Source organism: Pteropus medius, unplaced genomic scaffold, assembly GCF_902729225.1.
Source record: "Pteropus medius unplaced genomic scaffold, Ma_sr-lr_union100, whole genome shotgun sequence".
Lineage (NCBI taxonomy): Eukaryota > Metazoa > Chordata > Mammalia > Chiroptera > Pteropodidae > Pteropus > Pteropus medius.
In genome coordinates, this window is record NW_024349800.1 from 2,266,405 (window position 1) to 2,282,229 (window position 15,825).

At 45.5% G+C, this 15,825-nt stretch overlaps 1 protein-coding gene across 5 annotated transcripts in view; it reads right to left on the bottom strand.

Moving 5' to 3' along the window:
• Positions 1 to 15,825, bottom strand: part of SRGAP3 (SLIT-ROBO Rho GTPase activating protein 3) — a 239,674-nt gene that overhangs the window by 112,781 nt on the left and 111,068 nt on the right. For all 5 annotated transcript variants that reach the window (XR_005658157.1, XM_039886636.1, XM_039886638.1 and 2 more), the window contains one exon: positions 14,610 to 14,802. Coding sequence is in view for 4 of the 5 variants with exons in the window: in XM_039886636.1 (XP_039742570.1) it covers positions 14,610 to 14,802 (193 nt within the window). In the remaining variant the exon portion in view is untranslated. The remainder of the gene's footprint in view (positions 1 to 14,609; positions 14,803 to 15,825) is intronic.

Genomic DNA, 15,825 nt, shown 5'->3' on the forward strand with positions numbered 1-15,825 from the left:
CAAACATGAAGGCTGACATGGAGCTCACAGTCTAGTGGGGGAGATGATAACCCCCAGAGAGTCTGGCAAATGTATGTGAAGTTACAACAGTAGAAAATGCTACAGATGAGGGCATGGTGCCATGAGAGCCCATAACAAGGGGGCCTGTCCTGATTTCAGGGGTTACTAAAACGTCCCTGAGGAAGGGGTCTTTTGGCAATGCTCTAAAGGAAGAGTTAGAGGAAGCTGGGCAAAGCAGGTCAGGAGAGTGGACTCAGGGGTAGAGGGTCCCAGGCAGAGGGAACAAAACAGGCAAAGGCTTGCTGGAAGGCAGGGAGCTCGGTGCATTTAAGAAACTGAATAAAGGCCAGTGTGGCTAGAGCTCAGGATGAAGAAAGGCGGAAGAAGGGGCAGGTGCAGGGTTTCGCAGGCTCTGGCCAGCACATTGATCACTTGCTGGCCATCTTGATCGTTCTGGGACCTTGGAAAAAAGCACGCGGGCCATAGGTGGCAGAGCTGAACACTAGCCTTTGGGGACCTTCAGTTTTCAGAACATCCTTCCATTTCAGAGGGTTACTTGTCCCTTTTGAAAGTGGAGTTCCTTGGACCTGAGAGCCAGCTCTCCATGCCAACAGCCATTTTTGCCGGCTGCAGTTGCACTTTTGGAGGATGTCAAAATGAACCTGGACCTGTGTTCTCTCCTCTGAGGCACATCTCGAGCAGGCTTGCTCTTTCCAAACTAGCATCCTAGCATCTATACAGCAGGTGGAAGCTGCTGAGCTAAGGCATAATGTGAGAACTTTCTTATATATATACATACATTTTTTTTTTTTTGCCAGAAAATAGCAAATGAAAATTTCTGGTGAGTCACAGCTTTCTTTCTTTGGCTAGGGGAACTGGGTCTGAGGCTCCAAGAGACTGCAGCTAGAAGAGTGGGGCCTTGCCAAAGTGGTGAGTTAGGAGAATGAAATTAGCAATGAGCCAGCTTCTCCAGCTTCTCAGCTGGGGGCCGGAAAATTCCGCTTAGCAAACAGAACCCATTTCCAGTCCTACAGAGCCCCACTTCGCAGATGAATCCAAATATACTGCCCTGGGATCATGGTCCCTCAGGGAGGGATGTGAGTTCCTGCAGCTGATATCGTCCCCAGGATGTTCAGTGGCAGACTCTGGCTTCCTGCTCCCTTCCAGAATGTTCGCGGGTTTTACACTGGGCTTGCTTGGGCAGCTGCCAGCAAATCTGCCACTGAAAAGTGCTTCCTTAATTAATTCCAGGGCCCAAAAGTTGTGGTAAACCTCTGGCTACCTAAGCCGTCCCAAGCAGGATTTGGAATTCACTGTCCTAGATTGGAGCAGGAATCATTAATTCCACAAATTTTAACTGAGTGCCGTCTTTTGTGCCAGGCAGTGGTACAATGAGCAACACTCCATAATTCAAGGAACGTACAGTCCAGTGGGGGTCGCAGGTGACAAGCAAATAATCACATAAATAGATAGGAAATTACAACAGTGATAGGGGCTTTGAAGAAAAAATGGATCATGCCTCAAGTGTCTGTAATGGGTTGTTACGTCGCCTTGGGAAGGTGGAGGTGGGAGTCAGTTCACCATGCTGGTCCTTGTCACTGAGATCTTAGCTGAGATGTTTCTCCTAGCTGAGCCTTCCCTGATCCCCAGAGGCCCTTGAATCTCTAATACATCACCCTATTTTATTGTCATTACAGCACTACCATGCCTGAACTTTGTCCTAATCATTTTTTGTTTCTAGTCTTTGATCTTTCTCTAGCTTACATCTGTTCTGTTCACCACTGTGTCTTTATGACCAGGTAGGGCTGGGTACACAGTCAGTTGAATAGGTAAAAAGTGCCCAGAAGGATGAGTTGGAACCAAAGGATGTGTAGATTTCAACATGACACAAGGATAAGGGAGAGCATTTGCAGCAGTAAGTGTAAAGGCTCCATGAGCATGGGCACCTTCTAGAACTAGAAGAGAAAGTGAGTGTGTCCTCAGGGCAGAGGAGCAGGGTGAAGAGTAGAGACAAGACCAGAGAGATCACATGAGACATACCTAGAAGGGCAGAATGGGCATCTGGGCTGTGTACCGCTGTACACAGGGCTGCTGTAACAAGCGTCACACCTGGGTGGCCCTAACAGTACAACGTGTTGTCTTACAGTTCTGGAGGCAAGAAGTCTGAGATCAAGGTGCTGGCAGGGTTGGCTCCTTCTGAGGACTGTGAGGAAGACTGTTCCATGCTTTTTCCCTAGCTTCCGGCAGTTTGCTGGCAATCTTTGGCATTCCTTGGCTTATAAGCACATCACCCCGACCTCTGCCTTCATCTTCACATAGCATTTTCCCCGTCTGTATGCGTGTGTGTGTCCAAACTTCCCCTTTTTATAAGGCCACTAGTCATGTTGGATTAGGGCTCACTCTAACGACCTCATCTTTACTTGATTACCTCTATAAAGACCCTATTTTCAAAAAAGGTCTCACTCTGAGGTCCTGGGGTTAGGACTTCAACATGTGAATTTTTGGAAGATAAAATTCAATCCATAATAGGCTGCTATCGCAAGTGGATCAGGAGTCCGAGAACAGATTACATGACCCTTCAGTCATCTTCCTTATAGTTCATTAGAGGAGCAAATGGACCTGCAATATAGAGGATAAAATTTGACCTGCTCAGCTGGCATTCACTGTCAGCTGCCAGTCCAGCCCTTCCCCTTATCCCCGTCTCTGCTCACAGAAACCTTCTCAAGGCAGTCGATGAAGTTCTGAGGCAGGAATATGGTTTCTTCATTTATCTATTTTTGCCCCCTAGGGAATCTGAGGCCATGTACTGGAAGCTGGAGATCATGGGATCCTGGCTCTGGGGCTGATCAGCTGTGTATTCTTGGGCTTGTAGTTTCACCTCTCTGAGGCTTTCCTATCCCATCTACCAAATGGATAAGTGAGTGACTGAGTGGTCAGGGGGTCTTTTCTGATCTCTCTGACAATATCGACTGTATTTTCCAAAACCAAAATGTGTATACGTGATCTGAGAAAGGACTTTTAAATTTTTGAATTAAATGTAATGGGGTAACGTTAGTTAAGAACATCAGATAAGTTTCAGGTGTACAACTCTGTAACACATCTGCATATCCATTGTGTGCTCACCACCCAAAGTCTAGTCTCCTTCCATCACCATATATTTGACCACCTTTATATCGAGAAAGGATATTTTTTGTTCCTGATTCCCCAATTTATTTATTTGAAAAGCCTAACAAGAAGCACAAAAATGAAAATGATGAATGGCCATTACCTATCCTTTTATGTATTTCTCTTCAATGACAGGAAAATAAGGCTGCTGAAACCTGGAAATGGTGGCAGCTCTTCCCAGGTCATTTGCATTCCTGCCTCTACATCTGTGCACGTTCCATCTTCACTCACTTGGAATGTTTTCTTCTATGCTTTCCATGCAACAAAATCCCACCCTTTAAGGCCTAGTTCTAAGGCCTTTCCTTCAGGGATTATCTGAGAGCCATAGAATGTTCTGTCTGAACCATTCATTTCGATTTTCTCATACAGTTACTTCCCGAGGACATCTTTTATGTTGTCAGTCATCTCATCAGTTGCCATTGGCACATGTGGGGCTTGTTTCATCATTAATTCTATAAGCCTCTTGAAGGTAGAAACAATCTCTTATATTTCCTTGTCTCCCTCCATAGCCTTTGGCAGAATGCAATTTATTCATTAACTCACTCTTCTAATATTGTCGAGTATCTGCTATGTGCTGGGCAATGTACTAATCACAGAAAATTAAAAAGATGACTGGATGTGCCTTAAGAAGGCTCACAATCTGATCGATGACATGAACACACGACAAGAATTATGGCTATTAGTCAGAACACCTTTAGTCGAAGTGACAGAAATACTTCAAACTGGTTTAAGCAAAAATGGTAGTAATGGGAAGAGGAGAAATTTAAAGGCTCAAAAATTCTAATAAAAAAAATGTAAAGGACTAGGAGGTGGTCAGCCTCAGGCATAGCTGGATCCAGGGGCTCATCAGGACCTCCATCTCTTAGCTCTGTTTTCCTCTATCTATTGGCTTTACTTTCAGGCAAGCCTTCTCCAGACCAAAAATACCCTGACTGCTAGTAATCCCAGTAGAAAGAGAGCTTTTTCCTAGTTGTTCCACCAAAAGGCTTGTAATTGCTTCTCACTAAATTAAAGTTCTGTGGCCAAGATGGTGCACTGCTGGTTACAGGCTCAACATTGCTCAGGGATGATTCCCCAGAGAAAAATCTAGATATTGTTATCAAAATAAAGGAGGAAAATAAATAAAACATTTTTAGATTAAAAAAAAAAAAGGAGAAGTGATGCTGAGCAGGGAAGAGTAACAGATGTCTACTATGTTATGCTATGTGAGGAATGAGATCTCAGAGGAGGGAGGGAGGGGTTAATTCTGCCTCAGGATGGAGGGAGAGTCACAGGAACATTTGCACTGGGCCTTGAAGTACACATAAGAGTTTGTCATTGGAAAGGACAAAGAAAGATAAGAGCATCCTGCAGGCAGAAGGAAATCTGGATGTGAAGCTGTGAAGTCGGACAGGACATGGGTTGCTCTGAGGCTATCTGGCTAGGGCCGCAGTAAAGCAGGGCATGGCGGAAGCAGAGGCAGCTAGCTGTGCTAGATCACAAAGGACCTCATAGGTCAAGGCTGAATGAAGGTTATAAGTAGGCCAGTCATGTGATCACAGTGGCAGGAAGGCTAGGTGTGAAGCAGAGCTGCTGTATAGGTGAGAAGGAAGAGTTTGATGTGGGGCTTTGCCTTGGAGCCACCTCATGACAGACAGTGGGCATGAGGCTTCAGAACAAGGGAGCCCCTTCGCGCCAGTTGAAATCTACTGACTTAGAAGCTACCTTTGGCTGATGCAATCCCTGAGACAGAGTAATTCAGAATGGGAAAAACTACATCTATTGGGTCAACTGGCTGATGTTGTTTCTGCTTACCATGCTAGGGTGCTATGGAGTCAAAGCTGGAATTCAAATATCACTTCTGCCCCTCACCAGCTGGGTGAATTTGGGAAGTCAGTTAAACTTTTTCTTTCCTTATCTACAAAATGGGGTTAATAACACTTACCTCACAGCGGTGCTTTAAAGACAAAATAAAGTAATTCATGAGATGTTCCTAACATCAAACCCAGCATATAATAGTAATTATTATTGTCATCACTATTATTACCACCAGCACCTCACTAGGTTGTTGGGAAAATCCAAGACAGTGTATGTAGATGTATGGGCCATGGTAGGTTCTCTACAAATGGTTTTCTTCCCCCCATTACTACTGTCTCCCCTATAAACTCTTACATGTACTTCAAGGCCCAGTGCAAATGATCCTGTGACTCCCCCTCCACCCTAGGGCAGAATTATTCCCTTGCTCATTTGCTCTTCACACATCAAAGGGACAGCAGCAGATTGGGTCTGGTGTCCAGCATTACCTTTGAGCTCCCCTTGGACTTGCTGAATGTATTCTTGGTATGAAAATGAAAATCCGTGCCTCCAAGCAATGCCTGGCCAACCTCATTTTTTCATTCCCTGTAAGCCCCTTTTGTCTTGGTTTATCCACCTGCAGTATGGGTGCACCATGTGGTATGTACAGTGCTAGGCAGAGGAAGGGCCCTGACCATGGCTCCTCTGCCCGGTTCTTTCATTGGTCAACTGGGGATCCTAAGCCAGGTTCACTCTAGCTGGCCTTTAAGTCCCTTACCTGTCAGGTAGAGGTGATGATGACTCCCCTGACTCCTCTCAACCCTACCAGGATTCTTGGGAGGATTTAAGCAGGTAAAAGCTGTGGAGGCATTTTACAAAGTGTAAGGTACTGTATAATCTTCGAAGGTCATTATTATCCTATTTGCCTAATGAAGTCGAGTCAAAACTAAACCCCTGCATATTACAGCTTGTTAAAATCTCCTTTATCACAATATCTATTTTTTATTTTTAGAATAAAATGTAGATGATATGCATATATCATGTATATCAAGCATATCATACATAAATAAATCACATCTTGTTTAGTACTTTGCAAGTCGCTCATTATAGTCTCTGAGGATTCTAGGAAATCTAGGGTGGGATCTGGGAAAGGACCAAAAGCAAAAATTGAAGGGAAAAGAAGGAGCTATCACCATCGCAGAGACCACCCTTAAGGCTAAGCTTCCTAGCTTAAAATCCTCCCAGCAATGAAAAAAGGAAGTCGGAGGGCAGGGAGGATTGCAATGGAAGACATTCACTTTCCAAGGGACGTGCAAGAGGCCCTAAGGTATTATGCTAGCCTCAAGACTTTTGCCATTCCTGCATACCACCATACTTAACACTCCCTTTTAGTTGTCTTTTTTTACTTCACTGAATTTATAAAGGACTTCTCATTGGTCTTAGTTAAAACAAAAATTTAAAAACCAGCGTTACCTACCATAAATAGAAGATAACTAGAAAAGTAAGTTAAAGGAAAACAAAACAGTATTACCCAGGCCTAGGCAGATGCTGATGCCCCCTCAATTTGTAAAAAGGGAGATTAGAGAGGCATTAGCAATACATTGTACCAAACTAAGACTTTCTCCTTGAGGCAACTACAAAGATTGAAAAAGAATTGAAAATATAATTCAATATTTATGGTTCATGTGCTATTGATGATCCCTCCCTCATTTTGAGGAGCACTGATCCAGTCTGACTGACAATCCATCACATTACAGAAACATGCTCCTAAAATACCCTTCCTTTGAGTACAAACCTCCACACTTAGGAGCTCACACCTCCAAGGCAAGCTCTTTCCATGCTGGACAGCTCTGGCTATTGGAATGTTATCCAGGTTGAGTTGAAGTCAGCTTCTCTGAAAATACTATTTCGGACCTTACTTTTCTTCTGCAGCCACACAACATAAGCCTATTTCCTTCACATATTTGAAGAAAGCATTTGGTCATATCTTGGTATTTTTGGTTATTCATTAAAAAAAACTTTGACAGAGCTTTTGTTATGTATCAGAGAAAGAGAGACAGACAGACAGAGACAGACACTAGAAATGGCCCCTTGCCTTCAAGCAGCTGTCAGACTGAGGTGGGAGAACCAGACCTTTGAACTGGAACGTTCTTTGAGAATCTGCCCAGAGCCCCATAAGAGTGACATACAGATCACTGTGGGCCTGGAATAAACAGCGGGGACTGCCCAGAGGAGGCAAACCCTGAGCTGGTCCTGGTGGGATGAGCAAGAGCTGACCGGCAGAAGAAGAGGGAACCCCTGACATAAGCATAAGGACGATGGTGTCTGGACTGATGGGTGACTCTCAGGAAACACAAAACCAGCCCAGAGAGGTGAGGGGACACACCCAAAGTCATGCAGCTAGAAGCAGTTTTGCATTTTACAGCCAGATAAACCAAAATTACAATTTTTGCTCACTACTTAACCTGCTCTAGCTGTGTTCCTCTGGACAAACTACTTAATTTCTCAAAACCTCACTGTTTTCAACTAGACAGATGGAGATACTGCCTGCCTCAAGGTTTACAACGTTTACCATGAAGGTTAAATGAGACAATGCTTATGAAACATCTCGTAGAGCCATTGGCACATGCTAATATGGATGTGGGGGTGTTTCCTGCACAGCACAGACACTGGGATCAGAACAGATCTGTATTGCACACTGAACTGGGAGAATCTCAGCTCCGGAAAGTATTACTGGAAAGCCATTACTAGGATGATAGTCATAGTAACAGTAGTAGCTATGAATGGAGACACAAGCCACACCTGGAGGACCTGCCTCATTATCCCCGCCTCCTCTGAGAAACCATTTCATTCTGAATCTTTGGCACATTTATAAGCTCGATTTACTAGCTACAAAAGCGATTCTCTGCTTAGGATTCACCTGGAAGAGTCAGTCTAAATTAGAGCATCTTTTCAGGGAAATGCTACCTCTGTGAAAAAAAAGTCTGTGATGCTTTATCCCCCCCAAAAATGCATTTTCTTGGCAATCGAGTTAGTTGCTCACTGGAATCCTCCCTCCCAACTGCTCTATGAAGCTGAGAGGTGCTCCAAACCTCTTTTGCATAGAATATTAAACATTATTCATTAAACAGACAAGCACCTCCCAGCTCTTTCCAAATTCTGACTTTGTCCATTTTAAACACATTTGAATAGAATTCCCTGTTGCTTCCCCCACCCCCACCCCCACCACAGCTGTCCAAAAAGTAGTAACCAACACCACCTTATGGAGAGAGCATTTTATCAGGTATATCCCTTGAAAGGTGAAGGGTATCAAAACTAAGGAGTTAGATGGAAGAGACTCTCACCTCACATACAGAGTACTGTCTGCAGCACCAGTATTCCAGAGGGAGCCCTGTGTTTGTCTAGAACAGAGCTTTTCAAACAGAGAGTGCTAGTTCGGGGGAATATTAATACTACAGGGGAGGGAGAATTCTATAGTCAAACAGCATCAGAAAGAAGTCAACAGGCTTATTTATTGCAAAACTTCTCAGAGCCTTTCATATCCTAATGGTGTGTCAAGAATCTCTAAGAGGGGGTACAAAGTGGGCAGTCTTTCCCAATTCCACTCATTCTCCCCACCCACCCCCTGACTCTCCAGATATCTTAAAGTATGGGTAGGTGCTCTGAAAGAAGAAAAAGCCTTAGTCCCAGGAAACCCCTGTCTTCCTATAACTACACAACTTGCTTGGAGAACACCCATCTTCCCTAAGAGGCAAGTTTCAGGCCCCCTGTGGGTCCCTCCACAGCACACTCCTACTCAGGAAGGGTTCCCAGCTCCAGGTTTTGAAAAGGACCAGCTGAGCTCAGGTCAGGCCTGGCTAGGAAAGGGCATTGGATTATGGATTTTACGTTGGGGAAAAGGAGGGGTCTAGAAGTCCAGCACAACTCAAAAGTGAGTCATAAATAATTTGTCACCTAGAAAATCATCATACTGGATGACTCTCACATGTGCACAGTCATCAGAATACCCTGGAGGGCTGGTTAAAATACCAATTGCTGGGTCCCACCCCCAGAGTTTCTCATGCAGCAGGGGGAGAGCCCCCACGTTTTACATTTCTAACAAGTCCCCACATGACGCGACGCTGTGGTCAGAACCACACTTTATAAACTAGTGCTCCAGGCTCTGTGGTCTATACGCACCTGGCAGGGGATCTACACTCTGTTCTCTCAGCAACACTGAGACAGATGCCAGGCACAGGAATAGGTGACCCTTCGCCCAAATGGCCTCATCAAGTTCCTAAGGCAGCCAGAACACAAATATCCCCTTTCCTGCCTCCCACCAGCCCCAGTCCAAAGCACCTCTAATTGCCACTTGACCTTCATTCATTCATTCAACATTTAGTGAATGCCAACCATATGCCAAACCTGGTGCTATGGACCCCAGGTCAACAGCCATCCTTTCTGCCATCTCAAAGCTCATAGCCCAGTGGTTGTCAAAAAGGGGACATCCAGACAAGAAAACAGGGTGGCAGCTTTTGCCTCACCCCCTTTCTCAAGTCCTTCCATCTAGTCAGAAGTGGGAGACATCCTTGATTCCTCTCTTTTCCCCAATGCTACCTCAGAAAGATTTCCTAGCATCTGTCCATCCCTTCCTCATCTGCTCTGCGGTCACTCAGGTGATCATCACCAGCTGCCTGGAGAGTGACACTCCCATCCACCCCTCTGGTCTCCTCAGCTCCACTCTTGCCCCCTCCAATCCAAGGTGATCTTTTAAAAACAAATAAGATCATGCTACTTCCTATTTATAATGCCTCTGTAACTTCCCACTCTGCCTTTATCACCAGTTCTAGCCCCACTGATCTCTCTCCCTTCACACTGTCTCCCATGACTGCTCCTTCTCATCCTTCAGGGCTCTGCTTAAATGCCACTGCCTCAAGGAACCTTCCCTGGCCACCATTCTAGCTCAGGATAGAGGATTAAAGAGGGCTGCAAATCCTCTGACAGTCCTCCAACGAGAGGAGGGCTTTATTTCCTATCTCCTTGAAGCTGAGCTACAGTTGAGAGGGTGAGGCTATGTCCTAGCTTTGAAGAAGACTGCAGCTTCCCCACTGTTCTCTCAGGGCCCCGAGCTACCATGTCTGAAGTCTAACACCTGCCTGAAGCGCCAGGTAGAGAGGCCCTGACTCCACATGGAGAGGGAGGCAGCCCAGCTGAGCCCAGCCTTGCAGCTGTCCCCACCAAAGCACCAGGCACATGGGTAAAGCCATCTCAGACCTTCCACCCCAGACCAGCCACCAGCTGAATATCACCGAGTAATCTCAGTTGATGCCACATAAAGCAGAAAAATCACCCAGCTGAGCCCTGTCCAAATTCCTGACCCATTAAGTCATGAGATACATTAAGTTTGGAGAGTACTGCTGTTATATAAAACAGACAACTAGAACACTTTGTGTTATGTTTACTGCTATCCTAGCAAACATTTGATAACATGTTTTCTTCCTTTCATTATCGTTTTTTAATGTTTGATTCTTCATCTCTTTCCTCCACTAGATGCTAAGTTCCACCATGGCAGGAACTAAGTCTATCTTGTTTACCACTATAAACCAGGGCCTGGCACATGGCAGGTGCTCAATAAATATTAGATGAATAAGCCAATCAACAAGTACAGAATATTACTGACACACAGAGCAAGCACAAGGTCGGACTCAAGACAGCTTTCCAGAGAAAGTGACATCTAAACACTGAGACCTGGAGAGCAAGCAGGTGGCAGGGTTTAAAGAGCAGAGTCACTGGAGTTAGGTGCCTGCCCCAGTTATGCCAGCCATGGGTGTCCCCTAAGTCATGCACTCATCTCTTGAGAGAAGAGAGAAAATCTGAGAGCAGGGATTGTGTCTCGTTAATCTTTGTGTCTTCAGCACAGAGCACAGTCCAGGAAAATAAGAGGTCCTCAGAACATACATTTCAAATAAATGAATGACTGACATGGATTCCTAGAATGAAGACGTGGAGTTGGAAGTCAGGAACTCTGGGTTTTCCCACGCAAAAGCTCACTGTGGGCCCTTTGTAAAGTAAGCTACTTGGCTTGTCTGGTGCACAGTTGGCTTGAGATAAAACCTCTGGCTCCTCTCTATGTCCCTGGCTTATCAACAGGATTATAAGAAAGCAAAGATGTCAGAGTGCTTTGAAAAGGTGTGGTTACAATAGAAACATGTGATGGTATTGTTCTCTAAATATTCAACCTGCCCCAGGTAAACTCTCAGAGCCATCATCTGAGCCTTTCTTTGACTCATGTGCCACATAGAACTCAGTCCAGGTAAGTCTAGCCCTAGACACAGCACCTCCTTGGCAACTGTAAACTTTTTTATTGTCTAGGTGGGTAGGGAGCAGCTGCAGTCCATAGAGCAAAAAGAGGAACACTAGACTTGGAGTCAAGGCACCTGAGTTCCTGGACTGACTACATGTCCCCACAAAGGCCAGATGTTGAAACCCTATCCCCAATGTGATGCTACTAGGAAGTGGGGCCTCTGGCAGGTAGTTGGGATTAGATGAAGACATGCGGGTGGAGCCCCCATGAAAGGGATTAGTGCCCTTTTAAGAGTCACTAGAGCCTACTTCCTCTCTGTGCTCTTCACCATGTCAGAACACAAGGAGAAGCAGCAGTCTGCAAGCCGAAAAGGAGCTTTCGCCAGAACCCGACCATGCTGGCACCTTAACCTCAGACTTCCAGCCTCCAGAACTATGAGAAATAGATTTCTGCTTATAAGCCGCTCAGTCTATGGTGCTTTGTTATAGCAGCCAAACGGACTAAGATCATTCCCATCCAGTTCTGCAACTAATTTGCTGTGAGATCTTGGGCAAATCGATCCCTCTCTGAATCAAATCTCTCTGCCAAAGTGGACTTTATAGACTGAGTAAAGCCTCTCCCTCCCATCCCTTCCCTACCTCTTTCCCCCACTCATTTGCAAATACCTTATCACTGCTTGGCATTAGGCCCACTGCAGTGGGAATAAAATGACAGGACCTGGACCCTGCCCTCAAGGCCCTGAGCATCTACCTGGTAAACAGATGGACACTCTTAAATGAAGTATCTGTAAGACAGCAGGACAAGGCTTCTCTGGACAGCCAGGACGAAGAGTCTGTGTGCTAAGCTCTAAACGACAGGCAGCCAGGGGTCAGTGCTGGTTGGCCCTGGGGTCAAAGGGCAAGTCCAGGCATCCCCTAGAGACTCCTACTTCCAAAAGCCGTTGGGGGCTCTGCCTTCAAATTAGCATCATGCAGAGGGCCTGCGCCAGCTGCACTGGCCTGGCCCACACCCTAATTAGACTTTCATACAGTGTCAAGCAGCCTGCTTGTCCCGACTGCCAGCTGGGGCTCCTGTTCCATCTGGTAGCCTTGGTTAATGAACCCATGAGGGGCTGGCGGAGCTCATTATAGATGATACAAGGGAACAGGGGACCCCTGCCCGTGCTCCCCCAGTGCCCTGCCTTTCTCCTGCCCCCCATGTTCACATTGAGGATGAAAAGGGAGCTGATTCTGAACCAAAGGAAAGGAGAAGGACAGGAGCTGAGGCTTCAGCCTGACCACACAGCCCTAGATGGCTCCAGTGACGGCTAAGCCACAGATGTGGGTTTCCGAGTGTGTGTCTGTGTCTGTGATTTTAGGAGAGTGTGCAGATTCCTTGGCTGCTCCCAGGCTGCATCCAGGCCCTTTCTTATCTCAGGCCGAGGAGGCAGAATGAGAGAGACAGTTCAAATCTGTCTCTTTCCAGTGACTGGTCCACAAACATGTTCAGACAAGCAGATTTCTCAGAGCTTCACTGTCCTCCTCTTTAAGATGGGGTGGTCATACCCACCTGGCACAAAGTAAGTGATCAGTTAACACGCTCAATAAATTATTACTGCTGTTAATATTAAAAGACAAGCAAAATGTTCACCAAAATGTGAACAGCACCCGCTTCTGAGTGACAGAACTGTGCAATTGTTTTTCTCTCCTACTTTTCTGTACTTCCTAAATTTTATCAATAAGCATTTTAGTTGTATTGCTTCAAAAAAATACAAATTTTCTCCAAAAAATATCAAAAAAATGAGATTCTGTATGTGAAAGGACTTAGTGCCTAGGAGAAAATTATTAATAGAAGCTTCCTTCTGCAGTGAAAGTTTGAAGAGATGCAATTTGGTAGAAAAACAAACATGATGTTTGCAAAGGAGTAATGAATTTTTGCCCTTTAATAAAGCAATTTCTTATTCTCAAATGTCAAGAGAAGAAGGCACAAAAGCCAGTATTCAAATGCTGTGGCACAGACTAAGGAAGATGTTTTGGGGAGTTTAAAGGAAGCATGCTCTCTGGCAAGACTGGAATGCAAAATTAGAGAGGAAGGTGGAAGCAACACAAGTGTCCATCAACAGATGAATAAACAAACGAAATGTGGTCTGTACATACAATGGAATATTATTCAGCTTTAAAAAGGTAGGAAGTTTATCACATGCTATAATATGGATGAATCTTGAGGAAATTATGCTTAATGAAATAAGCCAGTCGCAAAAAGACAAATACTGTATGATTCCACTTATATGAGGTCCCTAGAGCAATCAGATTCATAAGGACAGAAAGCAAGATGGTGGTTCCAGGGATTGGGGAGAAATGGGGAATTAGTTTTCAATGGGGACAGTTTCATTTGGAAAGATGAAAAAGGTTCTGGAGATGGATGGTGGTGATGGCTGCACAACAGTGTGAATGTATTTAATATCACTGAACTGTATACTTAAAAATGGTTAAGATGGTACATTTTATGTTATGTTTATTTTACCACAATTAAAAAATATGTAGGAAGGGGAAAAAGAGATTGGACCCAGAGGAGGAAGGATCAGACTGGGCGGGTTGAAGCTTGTCTCCAGTCTCCTGGGGTTGAGGGCCATTTGCTGGAGATGGGCAGAGAGAAAAAACATCTGGAGATCATTGCAGAGGGAAAGACAGTTACAGAGTGTGCCTGCTCTGCGGGGTAAACGTGTCCCAGTGAGGCTGCAGCTCTTGCCTATACTTAGGAGAGTTTTAAGCATAGAAGGTTTTGTAGCTAAAGGATTTGGAGCCTCTCACATGCCTGAGAGGACCATGCTTCCAGGAATTCAGCACTTGGGGTATGAGAAATTAACACATAGAGGGTTTGTGCAACATAAATAAGTAAATAAAGCAGGGGGAAAGCCCAGCACCAGTCCTCCAGGGGAGTAAGGAAGAAGAATGCTTTGAGCATCAGTTCCATGGAGAAAAAATTCTGAGGTCCTTGTGCTTAAGGAATTCAGATAGACTGGCTGACCCCAAAATAAAAGAGAACTGGATAGGGCCAGGATGCCCTGAAAGGAAGTGGGGTATCACCTTGGCCCAAATGGAGGCCAGCACAGTGGCTGGTGTATGGTAGGATAAGCAACAACTATTTATTGAACACTTACTAACTGTGGCAAGCAGTCTTTTCAGATTACTCATTTATTCCCTACAGCATCCTTATGCAGAACTATTTCTATCTTCACTTCGCATTAAGGAAAATCGAGGCTCAGAGGAGTAGGTGTCCTGCAGACCCAGCGCCTCAGAGGCAACCATCTGCCTCCAGTGAGTCCTTGCCTCCTTTCAGCCTTGCCACCAACTGCCCACCCACCCCAGCGCTGCCTCCCATCACCCCACACCCCTGGCCCCTTTCTCACTTGAACTGGTGCTCCCGGGAGCTGCGGATCTTGGAGGAGAAACGCTCAGCCAGCTTCTCCAGGCTGCGGGAGTATTCCAGCTCAATCTCAGCTTTCCTGCGGAAAAACTCCTGGAGGTCCTGTAGCAGCTGCAGCCGAGACTCGGATTGCTGCTCCAGGCATTTGAACTGCTCCACCAGCTGCGTGCGGATCTCTACAGGCAGAGGCAAGGAGCGGGGCATCAGGCTGGTGATGTGGACAGCAGTGGGACCCACCCAGCTGACCCAGTGCCAGAGGCCCAGGTCCTGCAATTTCAGCAGCTCCCCACCCGCCCTCCGACCCCCCTCCCCCCGCCCCAGCCTCCAGTCATTGGCACAAAGACCTTGGACATGTCAATTGTTGCCACATGGTCTAACCTAATGCTTCCCAAAGTTAAACCACTGCATGTTGCCACACAATTCCTGCCATATCCACATGCTATATCATCTAGTAAATTGGCCCACTTTTCTTATTGAAATGAACTTATTTAAAATGAACAGTTTTATGTCACCATGGTAAGGGGGAAACTAGAACCACTTCCTATCCTGGTATATAGAAAATTAATTCAATGAAAATGAAAATTTTGTAAAATTCTCTCTAGAGACTTGCTTATTAAGGCCCTAAGCCTAAGCTACTCACTCTCTATGAACAAAAGGAAAACGGGAACATGAGCAATGTCTGAACCATCTTGAGCTCCATGCATAAACATCTCAGGTACCCCTAGAGGAATGCAGCCCACACTTCAGGAAATACTAATAGAGCAAACCAGGTCTGGGCAACCAGGGCAAAAGTTCAAAAGCTGAAGGGTGATGGAGATAAAAATCCCAGCCAAATCCCAATAACTACAGCCAACCCTATCTTGAGCCCACAGCATTGTCACTGCTGCTGTTCCCATGCGTTAACTCCTTCCTGGCCATTTCACAAGATGCTCTACAGATCAATCTCCCCACAGCACTGCTCACACCAGCACCCTCTCAAATCGCCCCATGGCTCCCTCTGTCTGAGTATTAAATCCAATTCCTTATCATAGAATTCAAGGTTATCTACCACCCAGGCCCAAATTTACCTTCTCAGTATTTACCTGCAATGGACTCTCCAAACCACTCCTTGAAATGTCCAACCCCACCTGCATAAATGGCCACCTTGTCTGAAATGACAGCTAGCACCATCTTAGCATCCTTCAGAAAACTGGTCTTCA